We start from the raw sequence: 27,517 nt of genomic DNA on the forward strand, positions 1-27,517 counted from the left end.
GGTTCCACTCCCTGTGTGCGTCATTCAGTTGCCAGTGCCTAGTGCAACACGTATAAATATAAATCGATCTAGCATACACGGTCCATATTCCCAAAACGTTCTTACCATAAATCTGTTCTTAAGAGCAGTTTTCAGTCAATAACGTGATGTCGCACATCATAATATAGCGAAGCCGACCGGCCGAGAGCAAACAGCAGTTACGAACGAAAACATTTGCGTATACGGACCCGAATCTGGGAAACCGCGCTTGGGAGAAGCCATTACCCATGCAACGCTGCTTCTTGCTAACGTGGGGGAAAGAGAGAGGGGGGAGGGCGCGCTGCTCAGGTTGCCGAAGAAGAGTACACCCTGCCGCCACCTGTCACAGTAGGTGAAACGTGTGCAAATGGTTTCCGGTCCCCTGAACACACAAGTGGACGAACGCAGAAAAATATCCCTCAAAGCTTATGTCGGAGTCCTTAAATTTATCCCTATATCCGCAATGGATAGTTTATCAAGAAGACAGGGAGTAACTGAGAACGGGGCCCGTGTTTATTAGATATTCTTTTTGTTATGTGACATTTGTCATCTTGCTCTTTTTTTCCTCTTTCCTCCCCTCCTTCCTATCTTCCATTTCAATATTTCTGTCCACTGAATTCTGAAGGTTAGGCAGGCGTTGTGCCCCTTCCGGTGGCAGTTGCCAGCCTGCTCCTCGCTTTCCCTTTCCTGTCAAATGTGTATATGTTTTCAAAATAAATAACAAATAAATCCTAGAACTGTTCATAAGAGCGGTTTCCAACTAATACTGAGCAAGAGAAGAAGGAGGAGGTTGGCTGCAGACGGGTGCATACTTGTTGGTATAGCCGGGGATTGCTATTAATATCTCCAATAACATTTCCAGCACAGTTGTGGCGGACATATTATAAGCGAAGGCCGCCAACCAGTGGGAAAGCTCACTTAGGAACAAGAAAGCCTTGAGAATTCGACCGCGATTTATTAGGCGAAACATCCCGCGTCTCAACGAGGGGTGTGCGAATACTCGAAACTTTCGAATAACGAATCGAATACTACATCCTATTCGATTCAGTCTTCGAATCGAATATTCACTATTCGTAAATGCGAATACTTTTCGAATACTTTTCTAATATTTCAACTGCGTCTAAATGAACATAAAACTGGAGCAAAACTATGGTAAATTATCACCCCGCGGGCATAGATAGCATAGACATAACACATGAGAACTTACGTAGTGGAGCAGCCTACGTCACTTAGGTAGACATACAGTACAGAATGCACAGCGACCATTCCCACTCTCTGAAGAGCCCTGTGCATGCAAAGGAACTACTTGTTTGTTTCTAATGCTCCATTTTTACCTTTAATGAACACCGCTTCATAACGTACTACGTAATGACAGAAACTTGCCAACTTTAAGAAAACTAGGATGTGAACATCGTTCTATAGTAATTGTAATAAAGGCTGTTCATTATTCGGAAAGTATTCGATATTCGATTCGATTCACTTCTGGCACTATTCGATTGGTATTCGATTCGGTCTCAAAAATCACGCTCTCGCACACCCCTTATGATAACCCTGCCCGACAGGATCCTACTTTTTACAGTTTGCGAACGCTAAAGAGTCGTTACAAAAGTTCAGTTGGCGTTGCTGTCATTTCTTTGTGAGAGCTTTCCTCACAGTTAATCGCGTGGAAACGTGTTCGGTGCGGCGCGTTCCATGCTCGGATAGTAACCCGTAACAATGTTTAGAATTAATTCACCTATTTATGTACCCACGCTTTATTTGCGAACGCTCACTAAGTTATACAATGCACAAAGGCATGTGTAAAGTGAGTTAAGCAACATGAACGTCATATTCGTCAACAACAGCATTCCGTAACGTATTCCACATTCATCGTGCATCAGGAGAGAATGAGCAACAAATTTATCGGTGCGTGATAGATGGGACTGTCTGCCTCTAGTATTACTTGTCTGTTCGTTCGGTCATCTTGGCTTTCGAATGTGAGCATGTTTGATTATCCTTCTGTGTCCTTGCATAGGTGAAAAAAAGTACCTTTAATCGATTTTTTTTTTCTGCGGCAATCTGACGAGCCGTCAGATTGTCTAATATGCACGATATACATACATATAAATACAAGTCTATCCGCGTGCACGCTTGGAGCGCCTTGTGTTTCCAGAAAAATGCGCAACAGCCCGCAAGGCAGAGTCACTCTTTGCGTTCACAAGAGACATTGGTTTGCCAAAAATGTGGTGACATGAGTCAGTAATAAGAAAATAGATGCTCAGAGGCCACAGTTACCGGCCTCGATCGCGAGGCCGAACCCATCTGTAGCCAGCATAATCAGTCCAACGTTGCGTGGAGCTTAGGAAGCATGCCGACAGTCTCTGAGCTTTATTATACTGCACGCTTATCAACGTAGCAAAATCTTGCCTGCGGAGAAAGGAAAGAAAACAAGTATGGCTTATGACGAATCTAAGCTTAGCTGACCAAACAGAAAACTGTCCGGTACAAGATAGGCTCACAAATAACGACCAAATATAGAAACAAATTAAAGATACACGCGTGTTTCGAGCTTTCAGGCAGCGTTTCTGTCGCCACGGCAGGCTTCGCTGAGCTTATAATATTATGTGTTCACTTTGTTGCTCGTCCTGTCTGTCGCCATAGATATGGCGTTAGTTGCCTAATAACAATCGCTTCGGCGAATTTGTAACAAAAATGCGAGAGGTTAAAAGCAGATCCGCAATCAACTGCTACAAATGTAAGCAACGTCGAAACTGCGCAAATGCTACAAGCATGTGGAAATATCCAGCGGCGGTCACTTCTATGTATACGAACGCCGAATGCTTAGGGAACGGGTTCTCGGCGCGTTACGCAAAAGAAACTAAACTCTGCGCCGAACACGTATGAAGCTGTCCGAGCCATAATCAGCTACCCTACAAAAAAACAAAATAGAAGGAAAAAATGAGACTGCCCTTCTAAAGTCCTTGTAATGACGCAATTAGATCGTGGATTTGATTGAATGTACCGAAAAGATACATAGCTGTGAATCGTATGCTGAACACGTGAAAACCAGCCAGCTGCCTCTATATTTCAACCCTGCCAAGGCCACGCAGCCATATACTAAAAGGAAGCTACAGCATTATCGATTTAAAAACAATATTTCCGTGCGCACACTTTTTTTAATCATCCTCGAAAAGCGAATGACCTGTCAAGCGTGAACTCACGTCACACCGGGCCGAACGCCGACGTACGTGGTTTCTGTTACCACTGGGCGTGGTACGATTATTCCGGTCGCGCCTGCTCGTTAACAGAGAACTCATCAGATAAGGCAATAGGAGGCCATCGACAGAGAGGGCAAGCACAGCTCCGTCAGCTTCAACCGTACTGCGAGCGCCGAGTGTTTTGCAGAGTTTCCACATGCCTGTGCTGATGCTAGACAAGCACAGCGACGAAGAAAAACGTCACGAGTCCAGAGGTCAACGGGCCTCTCCTAGCGCGCGACGGCGCTGTCAATTAGATGGCTAGCGTTTTGTGCGCTGCACATATGGCTAGCAACCTGACGGTACACCCGGTCACATGTCCGTCAAACGATCGAAACTTCTGCGACACAGGAGCACTGAAAAGCCGCAGCTCCTGCAGCACTGGACAACCAGTGACGCAGGAACAACGTGACGGGGTGCTGGTTGCACAAGAGAGTCTCAGATGAGGTGATAGAAAATTTCGCAATGCTACAAGCGTGGGGAAAGATAGGAATTGCTCGTGCGGGTGGGTGCAACCAGTTAATGAGATTATTTGTCACCATCTTGCGCAATAAGAGCAACGTGATGTGTGGCTATTACGAAGGATGATGTCCTGCCTATCGTCCCTTCACCTACGCATATACCTGGATGTGCTAGCTTTTTTGTATTTGCCTCATAAAAAATTCAGTGACCTCGGTCGGGCACTGAGCCTGCGATCTCGGCTGCAGATGGACGTCATTACACTGAGTGATAGCTACGAGCTTAAGTAAAGCGTTATGGCACGCACCGGATGCAGTCATCGCATGTATAGCAGGATGCGTTGTTGGGCAAGTTGGTTCATTATATTTGGAAAGATTAGATGCGCTTTGTAGACAACCACAAGGAAGAAGACGGGACAGGCGCATGTATGCCTGGCGCGTTACACTTCCTGTTGCTCAAAGTGTTTCCCACTCACCTCTTGATGATGGTTTGCCACGTGGTTTTCTTTTTCAGACGAGTGCAGCATGTAACAGTGAGAGTGCGAAAAAATTATCACTTTCGCTGCATAAAACAGCACTTTGGCACTCACCAGCTGAAAACAGCTTACTTTACTCAACAAGAAGTTCGCGAAGAGAAATACTCGTAGTAAACAGTACTGTCTGGCAACCATACAAAAGAATAATGAGCACGAAATGAAGACAAATATAGGGTTATAAACCCACAGACAAGAGAAATGCTGTTTTCGTCTTCATTTTGCTTTAGCTGATATCTTCTGTAGATATAAAACCTCGAGCTGCAATCTTTGGTTGAGTCCTAAGCTTCATCCTGTAGCACTATGGTTAAAAACGAAAGTTATTGTGCACATTTCCTCCATCAATGCATCAATATGACACCAAGAAAAAGCACTGAGAGCGGCCTCTCTCGTTAGTATTTACACGAATACTGAGTGAGATGTCGGTGCTCTCAGCAGGACTCCCAACAAAGGCGAAACAAATGCGTTTCCCGATCTCGATGGCAATTCAAGAAAGAGCACAGTATGCCAAGTCGTCAAAACAGCAATCGCACGTCTCTCCAAGCAATTAGAGCACCGTATAGGTCCAAAGAAGTCAAACAAACATCACAGTACGTAAATTTGAAGCAGTACGAAGTTTTTCAGCTTAGGGAACGTTCCGAAGAAGCTTATACGTCACTCGTATGGCTCGTCGTTTCTCGCATCCTGCACCGATGGATTTAGGGAAAAGCAAGTCACTGTTTTAACGGAAAAGAGCAATCAGTCGTGATCGGTCAACGCGTGGCCAACACACCCTGCTATCGCTACACGCTGCACCACACACAAAACGCCTACACTCGCGGTCCATTTTCTCTGGCACCGAAGAGAAGTCTACGGAGGCAAGACACGTGCAAGTGACAGCGCGCTTTTAAATATATCTCCCAAGCCTCATTCGGATTACAGCTATGGAAGAGCTAACATGAACATCTAATTTATTACAAGGCTTATGTTTAAATAAAACATCACGTAAACCTATATTTGACCTATTTGTTCGTCTTTCTCTATCGCGTTTTCGGTAAAGCGAAATTGTCGCATGTGAGAGCTTCTCTGAGTCAGAAAACCGAAAGCGCTAGCTCTACCGAGCTACTTGACGAAGTAATGCATTAATATGTGCTCGAAAGCTCCTACACTGTAGCTTTCGCTTCAGGGCGAAAAAAAAAAGAAAGTTTGCCACCAGTATCGCGAAAGATGAATGGCAACACTTCCATCCAGGGCATCTCCCTGTGTGCTGACCTCTGATCAGATACTAGCGACAGAAGTGTCATCTTATGAATCTAACAAGTCTGCGTTACAAAAAAAAGTCTCACTCACTTCGTCTTCTTCAGAACCGTCTAGCCCTTGCACGTCGTCCCCGATGACATTTAACGCAACGATTCCGACCTGGAAAAAAGAAATGTGCAGTAATAACCAGGCTATAATATCGCACGTTGAAGAGGCCGTGGTTGCTTAGTGGCTATGGAGTTGGGCTGCTAAGCACGAGGTCGCGGGATCGAATCCCGGCCACGGTGGCCGCATTTTGATGGGGGCGAAATGCGAGGACACCCGTGGTACTTAGATTTAGGTACACGCGCACCAAACTTGTAGGCCCGCCTTTGCATGATCGCCATTCATCCCGCCAAACGCAGCAGACGACATCGAACACACGTCGCGCAGCCAAAGCCGGGCTAGAAAAGGAGACGCGTGCTCCCTCCCCTCCTCTAGACCGGCCGTGGGGAAGGGTGGTCTTCAGAACGCTACCTCCTGCATTTGGTTGGCAGAAAGACTGCGCACATCAAGCTACCTATTCTCGCTACCTATTCTCGCCTCGTCCTCGCAAGCTCTCCCTTGCACCCGCGGCGGATCACGTGGCAGCGAACACACAGAGCGCGGTCCACTCGTTCTCCTAGCGTTTGGACTTTACTCGGGACAGCACGACGGTGGCTTTACTCGGCGCACCACGAATGCGCCTCGAGTGCTAAATATAGACGCGGCGGTTTTTAACGTTCATCTCTGTGTTGATCTGTCATCGGAAAACTTGTGGGGGGAAAACAACTGTCGAGGGGATTTGTACGGCTTGTTTTGTACGTTGCTGTGGAATTGCGGGCTGCACGCTTTTTGCTGGAAGGTGGCCGCTTCGGCTGCAACGCTCTTCATAAGATGATGTCTTCGGATTCACTTTACGACACTTAATCTCTTCTCCACACGTTCTTACTTTAAAGGAATTCTCTAATTTCCGCGTAAACACGCCTGTTTGCAATAACGAGTGAATATCACCACGCACCTAGGCAATCACAGATTATGTTGCATGGACCGAGGAAGTTTCTGAATTAGTGTTAATCAATCTGGGGTTAGCCGACATGCCCCGAATTCTCGATACATGGATATACGACACACAATAGCACCATCGGAACAAAATGCGGCCACCTTGGCCGGGATTCAAACCTGCGACCTGTTGTTTAGCAAAAGAGTAAGCATTATCCCATTGTCAGCTTCTGCGCATACGTACCTGGTTGTAGACGTTGTACTTATTCACGTGGTTCGCGTGGATAAGAAACTTGACAAAGTCTCCAATGGCATCCACAAGCACGGACTTCAGCTCACGTGACTTGTACTCCGAGTGCAAATTGTCCGCCAAGGAGACTTCCCTGTAACAACATGAAAGAAACAAAAGAAATGAAAGGGAGGGGGAGAAGCTGGATGAAAAGGTGCGGTGTCTCAACAGGGAAGAGAAAAAAATGACAGAATAATAATGAAATTAAATGAAGTGAATTTATTTGTCACCATGTAAACTAAAAGAATCATGGTTAGACCGCCGATATAAACTGCACTTATGCAGCTTCACGAGTCGACGGCGTCTCATTATATGCATTTTGGCAGCCGCGTGACGCAACGCACACAATCATCGCAAAGCGCACACAAGCCACAAGACATAGCGCCAACAAACAAAAGTAACAGGTAAAATATAAATTTTTATCTTCAGGTAACATTGTTAACATGTAGTAATGAAGATAAAGTGTACATTTCACGTGGCTCGAAACCCTTACAAGCAAAAATGCCGAGTTTGTTAGTATCATAGCTGTTGTGAAATGGAAGAAATGTAAAGCACACATACTGTTCGCTGGAATTCACACGAGGTGTGCGTAAAACCGAAGGCTCACCATGTCTTGTGGGGCATTTTGCCGTAAGGATGCTAGACCTGCCAGGTTATGTATGTTTTTTTTTCGTCTATAGTTAAAATTTTACACTTTGCCGATATTTATATAAGTTATGTATGTTAATTATCTGGGACTATCGAAAAATATCGGCACTTGATGACCCATATGCTGCATTATAAATGTGACCAATATATATTTCTTTCTTGAATCAAGTGAATTCGTTGCAATTAGAATATGTTCCTGCGCCCCAATCAGTTGCTAATAATTTAGATAGGAATATAACAGTCAGCTATATAAAAGTTAGTTTTGTTCTTGAAGTTAGCTGATATTTGACACGATCTTCTGTGCACGTTTTGTTACTAAGTCGTTTATATGGGTCTACCAGGACATATTAGCCTAAAATATAACTCCAAGACACTTAAAGGTGTCAGCAATTTCACTATTACGACAATTAAGAACGATTGTTTTGTGTGGTGGAACTAACTTGTTCTTTTAGCCCGAATATTATTACTTTAGTTTTTCTGCAATCAAGATTGCAAGATCCTGCAATCTGAGTCCGACTATGGCTGTAGTGACTGCATTGTATCACTACGCAGTGATACTAACTCCTCGACTGGCGGAACGACGACGACGAAGTCTCCCTGCTAAGGTGGCTGCTCACCGCTCCTGTGAAAAATCTCGCCTTCCGCGTAAATACGTTCCATACATCAAGAGATTGGACCCCAAGACATCTGAGGACGCCCCGGACGCTCATGCGCAGTCTGGTTTTCTGACATTCAGCGAATGTCACTCCATCGGCCCTGCAGCTGAATTGTACACCGGGACAAGGCCTAGTGCCTCCGGTGACGCGCTGGCGGCGGTAGATTCACCGGCGGCGCTCGTCACGACGGCGTTACCGGCCGCACAATTGACACCTGAGCCTGGATCCCAGCTCCTGGTTCCTGCTCCAAGTCCTTCGGCTACAGCCCACCCATCGCCTTCCCAAAATGCACATCAGACCGTGAGTGATCTGCCCACAGGGCGGAGCCCCGCGATGGCTTCCCAGACACCGATCGGGAATGGGGCTCCAGTTGTTGTGCATGACGAACCGAGTACCCCTATGGACTTGTCTTCTGCGCTACCATCTGTGGCGTCGGCACCCCGTGGTTCTCAGAAGCGTCCTTCGGAGCAATCTGCACCAGATTCGTGTTCGGCCAACAGCGGCTCCCAAGGCAAGCGTTCCTGTCTAACGACTGACCACCCAGTTGTGTCGACACCGGGCTCGGCTTGCTATAAAGCAACCATTAAGGCTCTGGCCCCAACAAGCCTCACGGAGATTCCGAACAGGATTATTCAGGCGAACCTAGACGCTTGTCTTGGCACCACAGGCTTCCGCGGCTTCGCGGCCCGGAAGAAATCAAATACCATCGCTGTGTGGCTCCCGACATTGGCTGCTGTCGAGCGTTTGCAAACGCTTCAACGTCTCTCGATAACGAGCGAGGTCACCGTGCCGGTCCAGGTGTACCTGGTAGAGGGCTCGGATCTACAGCGCTGTGTCGTTTACAACGTTGACGTTGGCGAGGACCAGACTGCTCTCCAGCGTGAGCTCTACTGTCCTACTCACCGTGTCATTCAGGCGCGTTACATGGGAAAGGGGCGCTCTTGCATCGTCACCTTGCAGGGCCCACCAACTCCTCCAGCCCGCCTGTACTACTATGGCTGCATTCTACGACCTCGGCCATATAAACCCAGTGTCGTCTATTGTTACAACTGTTTCCGACCGGGCCACATGCGCCGATCCTGTCCATTTACAGCGCCAGATGAAGCTGTATTAGCTGGCGCAGTGTCCTATCGCTGTGGACTCTGCAAGACCGACGACCACGAGATCACTTCTCCGACTTGTCCCACAAAGCAAAAGGCCACTCAGAAGGTTCGTCGCGGGATCCCTAAGCAATGGCCTCAGCATGCTGCAACACAACCAGTGCCGACATCAAACAGGTTTGCGGCGCTCCAGTGGGATGACGACGACTGGCCAGAGCTTTCCGAGCCCGAACCGCCTGCACCCAATTCCCAACAGACTTACAGTGACAAAGTTCGCAGAGACCGCCGTCGCCAGCTGGTTATACAGAAGCAGAGCGGGCCGGAACATCCGCGTGATGATATGGCAGCAGTTGACAATCAAATTGCCCGCCTTTTAGCGGAGGTATCCAAGCTCCGACAGCACCGTGAGCTACTTGCGCGTCGGCGACGTTCAGTGGATTCTCACACGAATACAAGCATCGATTCCGCTGCATCATCGTCTCTGTCACGCCCTGCTGTATCGGTCGCAGTGTCTACCAGATCTCCAGCTCCGTTGCCGGATAACTCTACAACATCCCTTTTGCGGTTCATGGTCAGCCAGTTATCCAACCTGACATCTGTGATTTTGCAACGCCTGGACTCGTAATCAAAATGGCGGGCACAGGTGTTTGTGGCGTGCTTCAGTGGAACTGTAGAGGGCTCTCCACGAAAGTGGGGGAGCTTAAATCCCGTCTACGTATGAACAAGCTCCAGGTGTGGGCCCTGTTACTACAGGAGACCAACGCCTTGCCTGCCATTCCGGGCTTCAGTGGATACGTGTCTCCTTCGATGAGTGACCGTCGCGTGCACACAGCTGCCCCTCCAGGAAAGGCGGCAGTGTATGTTGATACGCGCTATCCTCAGGTCTGCCTTTCTCTTGAAAACTGGTGTAACTCATATCAGGAGGTAGTGGCAGTAGCTGTGAAGTTACCCAAAACAACTGTTGTGGTAGTGTCATACTACATAAGACCAGCCGGTGGCTCTGCTTCAAGAATTAATCTGGGCTGGTTAGTGAATGTCCGTCGCCAATACCCAGCGTGTCCTATTTTAGTTGGTGGTGATTTCAACGCCCCTCACCCAGATTGGGGGTACCCTACTTCTAGCCCTCGAGGTAGGCGTGTGCGGGACGCCTTCGCGGATGCGTTGTTTGTATTACTGAACCATCCCGATTCAGCAACGCGAGCTGTGCCTCAAGCTCGACGTACAGCATACGCACCGGATCTTACGTGGTGGTCGGGTCCCGGCACTCCTACTTGGCACCTGGAGCCCGACTGCTGGGGTAGTGACCACCACCCTATCATCATCGGCCTTCATCCGTCGCAGGCCCGCCGATTGCGCCGCAAGTGTTCTGTGGTCAATTGGGACAAATTTCGCGCCGTTCTCCAAGACACCTCTGTGGACTCGTCATCACTACTTGTTGACCGCATACAAAGCGTGCTCAATGAAGCCACAACCATCAGCTGGGTAGACGTCAATCGACCGGCACCGGATATCGGCCTGCTCAACTTGTGGGCTGCTCGCAGACAAGCTGAGCTGGCAGCATCCCGAGACCCCACTTCTGCACAAGCACGTACAAGACTGAATTTCCTTACTGCTAAAGCCCGCAGGTATGAACGCGACCTCTCGCGGAGGCACTGGCATACGTGGTGTGAACGGTTTTCATCCAAGACATCGAATGCTTCTCTCTGGCGAACCTTCCGCGCCATGGAACACGGTGGTAGCCGTCCAGACGCGGCAGCCACAGCCTGCTTCGCTGCTGGCTTGTCGCCGGATGATTTCGCCAGAGAAGCAGCCCGGAGGTTCTTCCCGCAGTACGACGTGTTGCCTCAACCAGCCAATGGTGCTTCCTTGGCAGGCCTTCCGACACATATCGACAGGTTACCATCTACGGCAGACTCCGAGGGGATTGCAAGCTCTTTCACCATGCCTGAGTTGCTTGCAGCGATCGATGGTACCAGTCGCAAGACAGCACCAGGTCCAGACTCTATTACTTATGAGGCCTACAAGAACCTGAGCTCCGCTGTGCTGCCTCAACTCCTCGACACCATTAACAAGGTATGGCTAGATGGCGTTGTCCCTCCAGGCTGGAAGTCAGCTATTGTGATCCCGATTCCGAAACCAAGCAAGCCGCCGACTGACCTTGGCAACTTCCGACCCATTTCCCTAACGTCCACGTTGTGCAAGCTTGCTGAGAAAATGCTTGCCACACGAATGTCGTGGTGGCTAGAGCACCACGGTTTCTACCACCCTGCTCAAATTGGCTTCCGTCCATCCATAGGTACTGAAGATGGGCTGGCTGTCTTGGCATCCTCGGTTTTATCGTCAACTCGTAGCCACAGTGTCCGTACTGTCCTCGCTATGGACGTCGAAAAGGCGTATGATAACATCAGTCATGCTGCCATCTTGGCTTCAATTGACATGCTGCATTTTCCCCCCAGAGTACGGAATTTTGTCAAATCTTTCCTTGAAGACCGACATTTTGCAATTCGCCTCAGTGGTGACGCCGTCGGCTCATTTGTCCCTCTTCGTGGCGTACCCCAGGGATCTGTATTATCACCCACATTATTCAATATTGCTTTCATCCCGCTTGCATGGCGCTTACACGATGTACCCGACATAAAGTTCTTGTTGTACGCTGATGACATCACGGTATGGAGCACTCATCACGACCTGCTGACTCAAACCGCTGCCCTTCAATCAGCTTTAGATATCACGGCGACTTACGCTTCTTCGGTCGGCCTTAGGCTTTCCGTCAGCAAATCTGCTTACATGTCAGTCGCCAATCGCTGGGGCCGGCGTAAACTCTCTGCAACACCCATTCGTCTTCATCTATCCGGAACCCCTCTTCAACAATGTTCCACTATAAAAATTCTGGGTCTGACGGTACACGAGTCGGGAACCGGAACTGCTTGGCTCTCCAGCGCTAAAAAGCAGGCAATTCAAACGTTGGGTCTGATTAGGCGCATTGCTCCTAAAATGGGCGGCGCCAGCTCGTATGTTGCGCGACAATTGGTAAAGGCGGTAGTGCAACCACGCCTTATTTATCAAGCCCAATTCCAGCATTTGACGAGGGCACAATGGGATCGCCTTGAGGCTGTTAATCGCGAGGCAATGAGGGTCATCACTTGCCTTCCCCGAATCACCCCGATCGTGGCTCTCCAAGAAAATGCGCAGCTCAACACACTAGATGAGCTGGTGCAGCAGCGGCGTGATGCTCGCAGGCTTAAGGCCAGCCTTTCACACGCAACGAGTGCTCTCAGGGCTTACGCTTTCTCGAACTCGCTTCTACCACCACCATCGCCAGTTCTTCCTCCCTGGAGTTTTGTACAGCTGAGTGACAACAAGCCAACTGATATACATCGCCCGACATCAACTCACGCGGCGGCATCGCTTCGTGACCGAATTGTAGATCAAGATGCCCACCTGCCGCTTGGCTCCATCGTCCTTTACGTTGATGCAAGCATTAAGGGCTGTGAAACAACCACTGCAATTTATTGCCCATGCGCACCTGCCCTTAATAAGACGACCCGGTTTCAAGTCCAAGAACCTCCTTCCTCCTTTTGTGCTGAGCTCCTTGCTGTCCGAGAAGCGTTGTGCTCTGTGGCCGCCTTTCCCTTGGTCCCCACGGCCCGCATCGTCATCCGCACTGATGCTCTCCAGGCGACGCGGCTTCTGCGACGCGTCAGTCGCAGCCCTGACATATGCCAACAGATCCATCTTCCGGCGGCACGCATCCCGCAGTCAATATCTGTCGAGTGGATCCCACGCGATCTTCTAAGCTTCCAAAGCCGTGCGGATTCTGCGACCCGTCTAACGACCTCTCCATCGTCACCGCCTCAACTCTTTCACCTAGATGATGCCACCCTCCTTTTAACAAGAAAGGAGCACCTCCGGCGCCGCACACGTGCTCTCATACCTCCGTGTGCGGTAAACCTTCCCCGCGGTCTTACCCGTGCAGAGGAGGTTGCGCTTCGGAGGATCCGGGTCGGGGTTGCCCTCACTCCTGCCGTGACTAGGAAGTGGCCGCACTTTCGCCCGCTATATCCTCGTCCTGAGTGCCCACTATGCAAGTCGGCAAACGTTGAAGCCGACATCCACCACCTGCTGTGGGTTTGCCCTGCTCTGAAACCAACGAGGCTCCGGCACCTCGCAGCAGCGGGACTCTCGCCGCATAATCTAAGCCATTACACTGCTTGGACGCAGGGACCGCATTATCGATCCCTCTTGGACTTCATTAGGTCAGCAAATCTATTTTCATTCATTTAATCATCCTTGTTCACCCCCATCCCATACCCTTGTATGCCCTGAGGCATTTATCCTCGCATTAAAAAAAAAAAAAAAAACTCCTCGACTCCTGTTCCCGAAAAAATATATACTGGTGTCATCCACATCGATAATACATTTTGCTTTGCAATTAATGCACATGATATCGGTAAGGTATAAGTTAAATAATTAGAGTAACAAAATAAATCATATTGTCAGCGTCGTCGCTTTGAAAACACACTGATTACTTCGCCAACATGTGGTCAAATCTTTTTTTTTTCCGCTGACACCAGTGAGGTCATTTTTCAGAAAAAGTTGATGCAACAATTTTGTTTGTCGTTGCGCCCTCATCTGCAAATGCTTCAGTCAGGTGCTTTCAAACGCATTTATGAAACAATAAGCTACATTTAAAGTGCCCATGTCCTCTCTAGCTCAGCTCTACACTGCAACCGACGTGTTGCAGAACAGAATAGAAAGTAAGCGAGGTGGCTCACCCGTATTATGCCTCAAGGCAAAACTTCCGAAAAACACAGTTAAGGTGCTATCTCCATCGGAAATGTGGAAATGTCTGACTGAACTGGCGACCAGGCATGCATGTGTGGGCGTCCGTGGGTGTAGATAAAGTGATAAGATGAAACAATACACGAACAGCGCAGACCTACTTAAAATAATTTTCTCGTTACGCTAACCCCTGCCCATAATTATTCCTCAAAAAATGGCGATGGAGTATATCATGCCGGATCTATTAGGCAACAAAAGCGGAAGTAGAATAGGATTAGCGGGTTACTCGTATGTAGTTATCATAGTTACGAACAGACGCCGTTGCACGTTAATTTTTTTCAGTGCAGAGCCATATGTCATTTTTTTTTACGTTTGTGTACTCGATAAGTATGCAGCTTTCATTTGATGGTTGAAGGCACCGGGAAGATAGGCTATGTTCCAATAAGGCTCGCGACTCATCATGTTTACTATAACGCACGAAACGACAAGCACAAAGAAAATTAATTAGTCTGTGCATCAGGTAACTTTGGCAAAGCAAGATTATCAACTGGCGTCAAGACGACATTTTCTTTGTTATTATTCTCAGCCATTTGGCAAGAAATGGGCGGACCCATTTAATCAGCACTTTGCGCAGACTAATTAATTTGGTGGCAACAGCTTTCCATTTATTCTTTCGTAAACAGTTTCATCGAATCTTGTAGTAAGCGTTATAGTCTAAAAAGTGCCAACTTACTTGTCGAGTGCCTTTTTGTTTTTTTCAGGCAAAGGTCAGCCACCCCTGTGGGGGGACAAGGGGGCGGGGGTGGGGAGTGCCGAGGCGAAAGACAAAAGCCATGCCACGTGTAACAAAATAACAAGAAAAGGAACAGACACGAACGAGTGCCCGATATCCCAGCGCAAGCGCAGAGAGACGCCGACGCGACCCACCAATAAAAGTAACAAACTTAAGAATCACGTCCACGCCGAGCAAGCGCGAGAGCAGCAGGGTCACGTAACGCGTACGCTGGCAAAATCACGGCTAGGCTTTCGCTCTCTCCCTCTTTCTCATTCTCTCTTAAGCTCCCCCGTCTCTCTCTCTTCCCTTCTTCCCTCGAGTGACGGGGGAGCGGAGGTCGACGACCCCCGGCCGCTGCCAGCCGCGGGTCCACCGGAAGGCCACCTCATTGGACATGTGCCACGGCGTTCACCACCGCGCTCTCGCCTGATGCCGGAACCGCGACGTCGCCGGTGCGCTTGCGGTAGCAGGAAGTGCACCGCTGGAAGGGGCGCTCTGGCCCGCCTAATCGTGCGTGGCAACATGTGAAACCAAACGAAAGTGTGTTCTTTTATTATTAATAACCACGAATGAAAAAAAGCTTTTGACATCTTCAGCCTGATGTCTGCATGATACTCTTTCTCGCGAAGAGGAGAAACATCTCGGGGTCCTAACTGACAAAACTTTAGGCCCCTGAGAACTGCGCGCCATTGGCCAGCCGCTTTCATTAATAATATATATTGTAGTAGGTCGCTCCCGCACAGTGCTCAGCAAGGCACAGACAGAAGACGATCGGTGAGGCTGGCTGCAGCTTCTCCTTATAACGTGTGTGTGTGTGTGTGTGTGTGTGTGTGTGTGTGTGTGTGTGTGTGTGTGTGTGTGTGTGTGTGTGTGCGTGCGTGCGTGTGTGTGTGTGTGTGTGTGTGTGTGTGTGTGTGTGTGTGTGTGTGTGTGTGTGTGTGTGTGTTTGTGTTTGTGTGTGTGTGTGTTTGTGTGTGTGTGTTTGAGAGAGAGAGAGAGAATATATTTTTCTTTATTTCTGCCTTCGTCTCGTACTCGTCACAATATTTCCGACATAGTTAATGGCTGAAACCTGCTCGTAAAGCCATATAGCGTAGAATCCTGACTGCCGTACAGGTGTGAGCAGACGGACAGTTACGGCGTGGTCAGCAGTAATTTCATTCCCGTCGATTCCTTATTTATTTATTTATTTATTTATTTATTTATTTATTTATTTATTTATTTATTTATTTATTTAAATAATCAACTACATACCGTTGCCTTATTGGCACATTTTCACAGCTTGGCTCAACTCATAGCGCAGTGCAACTATTGAAAGTGCATAGCTTTTCGTCCCGCTTAACAAGAATGTCTGCCCCGCATACACTGGGCAGGCGAACGTCTCTTCGCAGGCATGCATGAGCGCCAGACTATTCTCGGAGGATGTCAATTTTTTAGCCCTTGGCCCTGAATTAACGGTATTAATGACAGTACGGGTCATGTCACGCAGTTTATGCACGACTGCGGACTGAAGTCGGAGCTTTAAACAAATGCGACTGCTTCTCTTGATCATCACCCATCGTTCTTCCATCCATATCTATCTTTCTTCCATATTCCATCGCTTTCCAGTGCGGAGCACCTGGCTAGAGCGCACAAGCTGAGCCCGATCTATCTCGCTTTCTATAAATAATCAATGCCTCTATTGCTATATGGCAAGATGCTTTCGTAAACGAAAGTAAACACCGATACGCGCCAGGCGCTGTTATAAACAGCCTTGGTTTCGCTACACAACCTACCTCCGCAATTGCATGTCACGCGCCAAGTGCTAGCACGTAGCAAAAAAAAAAATTAAAATATGGGGTTTTGCGTGTCGAAACAACGATCTGATTATGAAGCACGCCCTAATGGGGACTCCGGAAATTTGGACCACCACCTCGGGTTCTTTAACATGCGCCTAAATCTAAGAACACGGGTGTTTCCGCATTTCGCTCCCATCGAAATGCGGCCGCCGTGGTCGGGATTCGATCTCGCGACCTCGTGCTTAGCCGCCCAACACCATGGCCATTAAGCAACCACGGCGAGTAATCTAGCCGCGCACTTCTCTCGCTCATCCCTGCAAGCACGTACGCCACGACATCTAGCGGTACTGATACGAAGGCCGCGCGTGGTGAGTGTCTGAATGTATATTCAGACGACATTGTCTTAACTTATATATGGCGCGGATTCGATTCCGTTCAGCACCGGACATTTTTTTAATGTTTTTTACGAGAGCTCAACCCAGCTCCTCAGGCGCGGCGGTGTCGCCTTGAATACCACGTGACACCGTGACGTCACGACAGAGGAGAAGTGGCTTTCGCTCAACTCTTGCAAGATGGGCTGGGTGGGAATCGAACCAGGGTCTCCGGAGTGTGAGACGGAGACGCTACCACTGAGCCACGAGTACGATGCTCCAAAGCGGTACAAAAGCGCCTCTAGTGAATGCGGTGTTGCCTTAGAAACGAGCTGTTTCTAAGGCTCAGGCGTGCGTCGCTTGCTCAGGCGCACATTTCGTTGCCGCGCCGAACGCTGCGTTGCTCGACGCTCACCGAGTCCAATGCGGGGCGTCCAAGGCGAAGCAGAGTAACGCATGAGTTGTTTCTTCGTCTAGCCGAACCAAATATAGCCAAGCAACAGCAGTTCACCAGGCTAAACAGTGGTTCAACAACTAAAATAAAGGCTAGTATGCTTCGCATCCTGGGCTTAACCTTACCTAAGCCACAGCCATTTTTTTCTTGAAGAGTGGCGCATACCTAGTGACGCAGGTTGGTGCCAAAAGGTTCCTCGAAATGTGGCACATTTCCAGCGGCACAAACTCTGTGGCCCAAGGTGGTCCAGTGGTTGGTTTCAAACACGGTTTCCTCGGCAGAGCAGTCTAACACTCTAACATTTACACCATGGACTATTCACTGACCCGAGCTGCTGGGACAAGATGTTTGGCGCGTACAAACAAAGAGACATACCGGAAACTGGGTTAAGTTCCCAAAGAATGCCAATTGTATTAATATACTGCATCAAGTGATTCGCCCTTCCGTGTCACTCTACCTCAAACACATACGTCATACGACCTTTGGAGTAGCACGCTACCCATGCCGCAAAGCAACCCGCTCCAGGATCTATCAAACAGCGTCTCTTTGTCTCTGTCTCTCTCTTGTGTGCACACCGTTACCTCATATGCACCTCAGGCAAGCCCAGTTCAACAACACATTAGAAGTTTCGTACGAAAGTTCTAGTAAGCTCGCCTGTGTTCCCTAACAACAGCGCTGTGTGTTTGGGCTTTTTCAGCACCTGTAAGTTGATGCGAAGAAACTACTTCTGCTTCATCATGCCCCACCCAAAACTCTGCTTCCTATGAAGGACCATTGCAGCCAAGCTAGGAGAACCAGTCCCACGACGCCCCATTTGACACCGATGTCAGTGCCATCCCATGGAAACACATCCAAGTGATACATACTTGCAAATAAGATGGATAAGCAGGCTAGTCGGTTGACATTCACCTTCAGAACTTTTTAAAGCCCAACGAAAATACGCAAGACGTAGGAACGACAGGACAAAGTGTTTACTTGCAATTAAAGTATTTACCGAGCAAATTTCACATAAACACACATTGAGGTGATTATGCATCTGGAGCAAACAAGGGCCAACAAATCAAAACGATATATCGACACTTAATCGTAAAGAAACGTGAAAGGTAAAGTCGAACATGCCCGTGTGCCGACCACCAATAAAGGCGTATTCCTTGTTAAATAGCATGACAGAAAGATGGTTGACACAAGCATTTGAGTTTCTTTTTGATCATTTCATTTTTTTGTTTTTTTCGACCACGTTATGGATGAACCTCACCCACTTTATGGGTATACGTATGAAAAAAGATGTACGATCACGGAGGCAGCGCATTCTAAGACAGCATCACAAAGCGCTAGTTTCGCACGTGACACATGCGCCAGACGTTTTAAAGAGCGACTTTGGTGCGAGTGAAGTAATCATGCTCTAACCCTCGTGGCCTCAAGGTTTTAGCATTGGGCTGCTGTGCTGGAAGATGGAGGTTCGATCCCGCAATCAGTCGCGCATTGCTTTGGTATTTGGTCACGTCTTGATTTGGTAGTTCAGCAATGTGTGGTCTTCCTTTCTTCCGTGTTTTTTTAGTGGGTTGTGGAATAAACACGTTCGAATAATGGACAGCTTGATTACGATGGAATGGCCAAGAAGGAATAATGGCAATATGACGACGACGATAATGAGATGACCTTTCTGAAATGATGACGTTGGTGTGACGACTGTATGACGACAATGGCGTGATGAGAGTCGTATGATTAAACTGGAATGACCACAATGGAACGACCACGAGCGTATATTTCATGGCCCAAGTTAGTGAGAATCTCAGTTCAATGGGCGCGAAAACGATTATAGGCAGGCATGGACACAGATAACTGAAAGTGCGTGAAGTGTCCTGATAATTGTATTCATGTTAAGAAATAATAAAAAAATACGGAATCGGCTTTCAACCGAGATTGCTCTGAGACTGGAGATGTCAAGCTTGCACGACTGCGTCTAAATGCTTCGCAAAGCAGGGTTCGCGGGACTGCCTATAAACGAAGCGTGCGAAAACAACTTACAGAGCCCTGCATTTACGACCAGCGTATAAAATCTTTCACGTCGCGCGTGGCGCACGTTCTCTTTCGTTGTTAACCTCGACGACTTATAAATAACTACAATCACGAGAACCCCAGTGGATACCTTGCTTCGCGTCACGTGATTACCCGCTCGCCGAGGACGCCAACAACGAACGAATCGCTTACATGTGGCCGCTCTGCCTGTCTTTTAAAACATAGCCGCACACGCGAACACCGGCACGCATCCACTATTCACGACTGAAGCAGTGCACAAGTCGTGGTTACGCTGGCGTGGGTAATAAGGCTTAGCTGGATAAGGGGGCGCACTTCGTTGCGGTCTCTGAAAATGGTTCGCGTAAACAGAGGAACGAATAAAACAATAACGGGGAGGAGAGAGAGAGAGAGGGAGCCCGCTTAAGCGCCCGCCAGCGGCCTGTGCAGGAAGGTAAGTAATGAATCACGTGCGCGGACAGCACGTTTTGTAGCCGGACGTTAGTCGGCTTACGGGAAGGGTCGAGCGGCAATGCACCGCCAAGGAACGGGCTCCGGCCGCCGTCGGCGTGCTGGAGCGTGGCGTGGGGTGCACTCACCCTAAATGAGTCCACCGGGCGTTGTAGAGAGCCACGTCGAGACCTTTGGGGACGTTGCCCACGTAGATGTCGATTGTGGTGGCTGTAAATAAGGCGCGCCAAACGAGAACAGCCAGTTCAGCGCACGAACTGCATCGGCGTCGTATACTCTCTTAAAGGCACGCCGAAAAGCTACACCAGATCAACGTGCACCGGTAAATTATTCCTTATGAACTCTGTTCTCTTTCATTAGACGGGATAAGGTCGATTGTAACTGCAGAAAATTAAGGTCAGTCTTTTCCTCATTGTATTTCTCTCATAATCCTTAACGCCTGTGTACGTCGTTGTGACGTAAGAAATTTCAGGGTACCTTCGCAGATTTGGGCCATTTCTGAGCAAGTAACTTTGTCGAAAATTCCCGGGCAAGCTCTCTGCTTACTTGTGAGTGCGATCTTTATCGATACGCACAACTTTCTTGCCTCCCGATCAAGCGCTGTCATGCATTATGTGACGCTACGGCGACCTGGTGCAGGTGCGTTAACACAGCGAGAAGACGTGTCAGAAATCAAACAAGCTTGCCTTCAGCTATCCCTGTTGTTTTTTCAAGCTTTCCCTTTCAAGATGAAAATGGTAATCCCGCAGCAAGAAAATATGCATCGTGCATGCTCATTGCGACAACCTCCACCAACATTTAACTCTGAGTTAGGCATCAGTGGAAAAGCGGTGGAAACGAGTTAAGCGCGTCACACACGGAGGTGCACTGGTGAGCAACAAAAACAGCGAATTAATGTAGGGGAGGTTGTAACGGCACTAAATTAAATGCAAAAGCACGCAGTCCGGTTTGCGTTGATGGTTATACGGTTGTACATCAAAAGCACAAGAAACGAACGACTCGGTGCGACAGGCAAGTAATTGTCCTAGGAATAGCTCTATGTTTTTTAATATCACTTTCATTTTCTTACTTTCCATTTTCCGTTAAACCATGACCACACTGTACCAGAAAAGTTCCCGCGAAACCACCGATACATTTAATGCTTAGTTTCTTTTCCAAAGGACTGAAATCTAGATCATCATTCATTAATATTTTCGTTCGTAAGTGATGTTGACCTCTGGTTAGCCACCCTGCTGTATGTCCAACATCGTGCGATCGACTGGCATATACTCTTAGAAACAGTTATTGCATAAGAACTTCTATTTTTTTTTTAAATACGGGCCCCACAATAATGACGGTCGTGTTTTTTCTCTCTCATTCATCCTTATCTCTCTACATCTGATCGTTCTTAGCGCTTCGGTTTTCCCATTTTTAAAATCTAATAACGTGACTTTGCTTGTGGGCTACTTGGTTCATAGTAGTTAGAGCACTAACAGCGCAATCTAAAGAGACAAGAAAAGGAAACAGACACTGGGGGTGTTTCTTATTTGTACCGTTAGTTTGCGTCGTTTTTGTTATCATAACGTGCACTGCATGCATTTACATGCCTGAAATGCGCATATCGCCCAAAATACAAATCAAGTTGCCGAAATGATTTCGCTATCATCCTCTCCTGCGCCTGCTTCTGACAACCCTGGTGACATCTTAGTATTAAAAAGCCCACATGAAGTTGATGTGCTTTAACTAGGTCATAGAAATAATGCTGGGATTGATGTCATTCGTCGTAGCACGCTAAATCATGACAATGAGCTTACCTATGCAGTACTGATGGGAAAGGATCTGGATGCGACAAATGCGGCATTTCGTCTCCATCTGTATAACAATCTCTTGTGGGTATGTTGAATATCTGTGGGAGGCAGACAAAGCAGTGTTTTGGGAACACAGATTGTATACTTAGAAGACAGCGCACGAAGTTCGGCAACACACATTGAAAAAAGAATACACACAGGAAAAAGCGCTGAACTGGCCGTTTTATTGCACAATCGAGAAGTAAAAAAAAGCTGGCCTGCGCACGTCGTGCATTAGAAGCTATAACCATCCAGACTTTCAAGCAAATATATCTCGCATTAAAGCAGTGCAGTGGGCAGAACAGCTGTACCAATCGCCAATGTTTCCTTCTCTACACAGAGGACTTACCATTACTACGCTTTTTGAAGACAAGTACTTTTAGCTGACTTCACATGGGTTTGGCGTATGTGAGGGCAGGGTATCTTGCAGCAAAAAAAAAGAGAAAGAGACGGCATTTTCGCGCCTCCAGAGCGTCACAGCGAGTGGCAAATGGCATCAAAATGTAAACTTCAACGAGACCTGAAGCACAAGTTAGCCACAAAGTATGTAAAATTACAGGTGCGGGTGTAAGTAGTATATATGTAGTAATAAGTTAACCACATTGTACTATAATCATGTATAGAGTGAACCGCCGTAGATATAATAGACATGCTGCGGTAAAACCACCGTACGCCACTTTTGGTAAATAGAGCGAATTCGCTTGACTTGAGCAGCGATCGCACGTAGCAATGGTGCCTGGAAGGTGGCTTCGTCAGTTACCACAAAAGGCGATAATTTGTCGCAAAGTAGGTAAAATTAACGGAATGACCTTAATTAGCGCCAATATGACCCAAAATTCACCAATTGCACTATACTCCTGTAAAGGGTGCACCGCCGTAGATGCTCACACGCTGAGGCAAAGCCGCCATGCGGCACACTTTTGGAAGATGATGCGAGTTCGCTTGGTCTAAGCATAGCTCGGGTGAAGCAACGGTGTCTGGAAAGCAGCTTTGCTAGCGCCCAGACTAAGTGAGAATTAGTCGTAGAGTAGACGAAACTAGCGGTAAGAGCTTAATTAGCGTCAACATATTCTAAAATTATCCACATCACACCGTAGACTGCACTTTCTCTGGTATAAGCACACCAGGCAACTTGGTCAGAAAAGACAGGGTCAACCAAGGGCCGACGCTAAATGTTGCAACTTAACGCATTTTCGAAGTGCGCGCACCTTTATCGCCTTATCTGGCGATCCTTCGAGTTCGGATTATCACTACTAGCACGTGCTCCTTTCTATCTTCCTGCCACTCGGCTACTTATAAATACGCTCTACACCTTTGAATAAACGTTCATTTTGTTCTACTGACTACGCTGATGCTTCACTGGTCTGGCGTTATTGCGAGCACGCCATGGCTATGCTACACTAAAGATAAGGTGGACGTGATTGCGCGTGAAATACGTCACGAATAAAATACGAAATGAGTTAATATTGAACGTGGAAAAGAGACAACAAGAGACAGAATAGTGACATATAATCAACATGTTATCATAAAATCGTTTGCGCCATCATATACGTCGACCTTGTCTTATTTAGCGTCAGCAATTAGAGGACCCTTTCTTTTTTTATTCCGCAGCCTCGTTATTGCACCAGTTTTCGGTTCGGTTCGGTTCGTTCGTTCGTTTGTGTCCGTCTGTCTGCCTGTCTGTCTTTACATGTTGCGCAATAATTTGACTAGCAGCTATTAGCGCGAAAAAAGCGCAAAGCCCTTCTTGCTTTCTCTCTTTTTTTTTTTGCCGTCCTTTTCCCTTTTTTTCTTTTTTCGCAGTATGACACTAGACATTGAGGCTTACATACTGATATGAATAACACTCAAAATGGATAAAAAGTGCAGCAATATGCGATTTTGTTTATGACTGGGCGCCGCAAAGTTGTTTTATAAATAGGGGGCAGAGAGCGGAGGGGGGTGGGCGAGCACGACAATCGGGCGTGTGTAAGAGGGAGGACAGGTGAGTGAACTGCTTGAGGCGCTTCACATTCGACGAAGTAGTCCGAAATGTATGAAGTGCGCCATCCGTTAACCCAAGAAAAAGTGAATTTGATTCGATTAGCAGACTTCTATTAAACGTCTGACCAATGCTTCTTCGCCTCTCTTTTTAGCATATCTTGAATGTATTGATGAGCATTTTCCACAACAGTGGACTATTGTGAGTAATCGGTCCCTGTAGACTTTCTCATATTCCCTTGTTTTTCGTGCTCGCAACAAATCACTCAATAGCTTACTTTAATAAAGGGAGAAGAGGTACTTTCAATTCCCCAGCTGTGTATTGATTTAGTCTACTTTCCCGTTCCTCGGAAGTTATTAAACAGCAAAACCATAAGTTCGCCTTGTTGCTTTCTCTCCCGAAAGGTGGTTTCATTGACCTTTTAAAGTTGAGGGTGCTGCTTATTCGCTCTTAAGAACTAAATGTTCTTTAATAACTTTTTTTTTCACAGTTGAAAGTGCTACTTTTATAAGCGCGCGGCTATTATTCCCGTCTATCCAGTAAATGAAAGCAAGTTCTCTGATAGCTGAAATAGCAATGAAATGCCCTTTTTCGGTGTAAGCAAATATAAGAGCTCTCAACAATTAAGATTAAGAAATATAATGGGAATTCACAGTGCATAAAGTGCAAGCGAATGGAAAAACAACGCGGTCCCTACTTGGTTCGAATACGCAACACCCACATGTAGCGCAAGCTGGTACTACAACAACCTCCTTTTCTGGTCTTGTTTTTAAGGTATCACTATTAAGCCACCTTTTCCTATACGACGTAGTAAACTTGCAAAAGCGGTCACCAGCTCACTCATGTTCACGCCCTTCTTTCTAGTTCACCGAGCTCTTTGCGGCAGTTTGTATAGCTCACTGAAACCAGGAGCTGTGCCTACAGATAGAATGTCACGTGAGATTAGAATTGTATGAGGTGGAAGATAATGCGGTTTCCGTAATGACATACCATGCGCCAACCATGTTACTTGTTTTCTTTTGTTGTTGTTGTTGGTGGTGGGGGGGGGGGGAGGGGGGGGGGTGCGGTGTCTCATCCACTATGGTGTTTTGCTACCTAATACGAGGTCGCAGGTTCGATTTCTAGTCACGTCAGTCGTATTATAGACGGTATTAAGACATGTCCGTGTGCCGTGCACGTTAAAAAGCACCCGGGTACACAGACTACTGCGTGCGTCATAGTCGACTGTGCATATTCAGGTCTTTAAACTCCATAAGGTATTTTAATTATCTTAATATTATTTTTAATGACGTAACTGGTTGAATGCAGCTATTCATTTTTTTAAATCTCTATTAATTCTTTATTGAATACACAAACCAATATACCTTATACATTGAAACAGACTCTCTAAACGTAAGATACTCGGTTCTTGTACTCTGATCACTCATTTACGCACGCTTATTTCGTTTCCACTTTTTCGCTCTACATGCTAACTTTTCGGTGTTTTTTTTTTTCTCTGGATCTCTGATCCGTTTTATTTACCTTCTTCTGACCGCCCGATCTTTGGCACATTCTACATAACATGCACGTAAAATGTTTGAGGCTCATCATCATCATCAACATCGTGATTTTTATCATCATCACAACCACACGCAACTCTGAAATGCTATTGTGAGCACTTGGCATCTCGTCATCATTTCAACGCTGATCGAAGCCGTCAGTGGCTCGGTAAAAGCGCAATGGGGAGAAGCAAACTCTACAATTCGGAAACGCGCCAGTGCTTCTAGCTTCGCTTGATGCGGTATTTACACACACGTTTAGGCTCGGAAGTGTTCACCGGCGCCGCTTGACGGCCGTGGCGACATATGTGCATTATTTTAAGTCACTGGCACGGCTGTCTCGGGACTTGACTATATTTGATCTCTTATTCGGCTTGTCTATTCGATCTCGAATCTTCCGTAATCTACAGTAGACCATAAATAATTACAGGACACTTGTTCTTCACCAAATGCAAATTTTTCCACTGTTATGGCATGGCACTTCTAAATTAATAAATCACGATGTTGGTCGCAAAGGCCGCATAATAACTGCGAATTCGAGGCTATGTGTCCAGACATCGCGGTAGTTCAGTTTTCTTTTTTTTTTTGAAATAATGTGTCCTGTAAGCTTTCGTGGCCGACTGTACACAGTACGCACCAAACACTCGCGACAGGAGCGATCGTTGGGCCTTCTAGTGAAGCGCCTGTACCGCGCAAGACGTGTCGATTATCTGGAGATAAAGGCGAGTGTCTCTTTCTATCTGTAGAAGTTTTGAGTACAGGAAGCATACGGGTCCTCCGCCGATGCAGTTAAAACTAATTAAATAAAGAAAGTTAGCTTCGGTATCCCAGCGAGTCAATCTGTCTACCTGTGTTCTATGTATTTATTTAAACTAATTCATTACGGCGTACACACGGCGTGGCGCGAAACGACGCTATGTAGAAAATACGTCACAAATACGTTCCATGGGGTTGCTGCCTAAAGCATCAAGGAACACTGCGCTGTGTCGAACACTGCGAACAATGTCGTCTTTGCAAACAGCGTGGCTGCACGTCCACGTGTTCGCAAAGCAGGCTCGACGAAGTCGTTACACGTCTCAGCGGGTATGCGAACGGTTTAGTAGAAGTCGATGGAACGCGGCACGGAGTATAAGAAGCCATAACGGTCTGTCTCATCACGCAACCGAAAAGCAAACTGAGGAGACACACAATGCACTGTACAAGCACTTACGCACGTACTCTGCATGTCTTTCTTTACAATGAAGCACGTTCTCTCAAGCTATACCAGTTAAGCGTACAAAACCCTTTCAGCAGGTTCTGCGTAATGTTTCGGAATTGTTGCTTTTTGGTATAACATGCGCCTTACAGTAAAGCAATAACACGAAAACGTGGTGCTGGCTGACGTCTGGAAACCGTGGCATATGCGTAATAAATGCACGTTAAGAAGCAAGCGCACGTCTTTGCCAATTTTTGGATGCCAGCAGCCAATAAATAAAAAGTGCGCCTTGTTTACGCTGCTACGTACATCTGCGTACGAGGCGCCTAAGCTTTCCAGCTACTTTATTTGCGGCGGTATTCTGTTTGTTTCCGAATTAGTCACTCTAGCGAGCTCAGCCAGCGCAACGACGCGATGTGCTCGACCAATCCTTGAATAAGAAACGATCGAGTCGTTGGAATTTACATCGTTCTCACTTTTTGGAGAGCCATCCCTTGACGGTCGGTCCGTGCAGGTTCAGTTCAGAGGCGGGGAAGTTCTCGTCCTCGGCGCTAACTTGGACCACGCTGAAGTTGATCTTGCGCGGCATCGCTGAGATGCGACCACAGTGACAGCTCTCGTTTCTTTACAAACCCCACTGCTACGACAACGATGCCGCCGTCGTCGTCGTCGTCGTGGGCACTGCGTCACCACCGAGTGGCACGTCGTCACCACGTTCGCGAGTCGCGCCGCTGTCAGCAGGAGGCATTCCTGCGGTGCGCCCTCAACACTGGCGGCGCGTTGACCACACCGCACCGCACCCCGAGCCCTGGTGTCGCTGCGGCCAAACTGCAGCACCGCGCGCTTGCACTGGCCGTCCGTCCCGCCGCCGTTTGTAGTGCGCCCCGCGCTACGCGCTTTCTCTCACTCTCTATCTCTCTCCCCCTCTCTCTCCTTTTTTTTTCTTCTCTTTGCTGACGGTTGCCAGGGGGTTGTAGTACTCTTCCGTTTTCCTCTCACGAACCCCTTTCACTCGCGCGGCCAATCCCACTCGGCTGCCCCTAGCGACGGCGCATAGGCGACCGCTCTCTGCGTGCTCTGGTTCTTTTATGTGTGCCGCCCTGCTGCATTCCTCGCTGAACCAGTCTACTACC

The 27,517-nt window shown here is 47.7% G+C and overlaps 1 protein-coding gene across 1 annotated transcript in view; it reads right to left on the reverse strand.

Moving 5' to 3' along the window:
- The window catches only part of LOC139056351 (centrosomal protein of 104 kDa), a 54,394-nt gene extending 27,156 nt beyond the window's left edge, over window positions 1-27,238 (reverse strand). Inside the window, exons 1-6 of the mRNA XM_070534520.1 lie at window positions 26,861-27,238; window positions 21,638-21,729; window positions 19,973-20,054; window positions 6,749-6,887; window positions 5,575-5,643; window positions 4,189-4,217 (exon numbers count right to left, since the gene is read on the reverse strand). Of these exons, the coding sequence (XP_070390621.1) occupies window positions 4,189-4,217; window positions 5,575-5,643; window positions 6,749-6,887; window positions 19,973-20,054; window positions 21,638-21,729; window positions 26,861-26,973 (524 nt within the window). The 5' untranslated portion in view covers window positions 26,974-27,238. The remainder of the gene's footprint in view (window positions 1-4,188; window positions 4,218-5,574; window positions 5,644-6,748; window positions 6,888-19,972; window positions 20,055-21,637; window positions 21,730-26,860) is intronic.
- Between the last annotated feature and the right edge of the window lie 279 nt (window positions 27,239-27,517).

This window comes from Dermacentor albipictus, chromosome 2 (assembly GCF_038994185.2).
Source record: "Dermacentor albipictus isolate Rhodes 1998 colony chromosome 2, USDA_Dalb.pri_finalv2, whole genome shotgun sequence".
NCBI lineage: Eukaryota > Metazoa > Arthropoda > Arachnida > Ixodida > Ixodidae > Dermacentor > Dermacentor albipictus.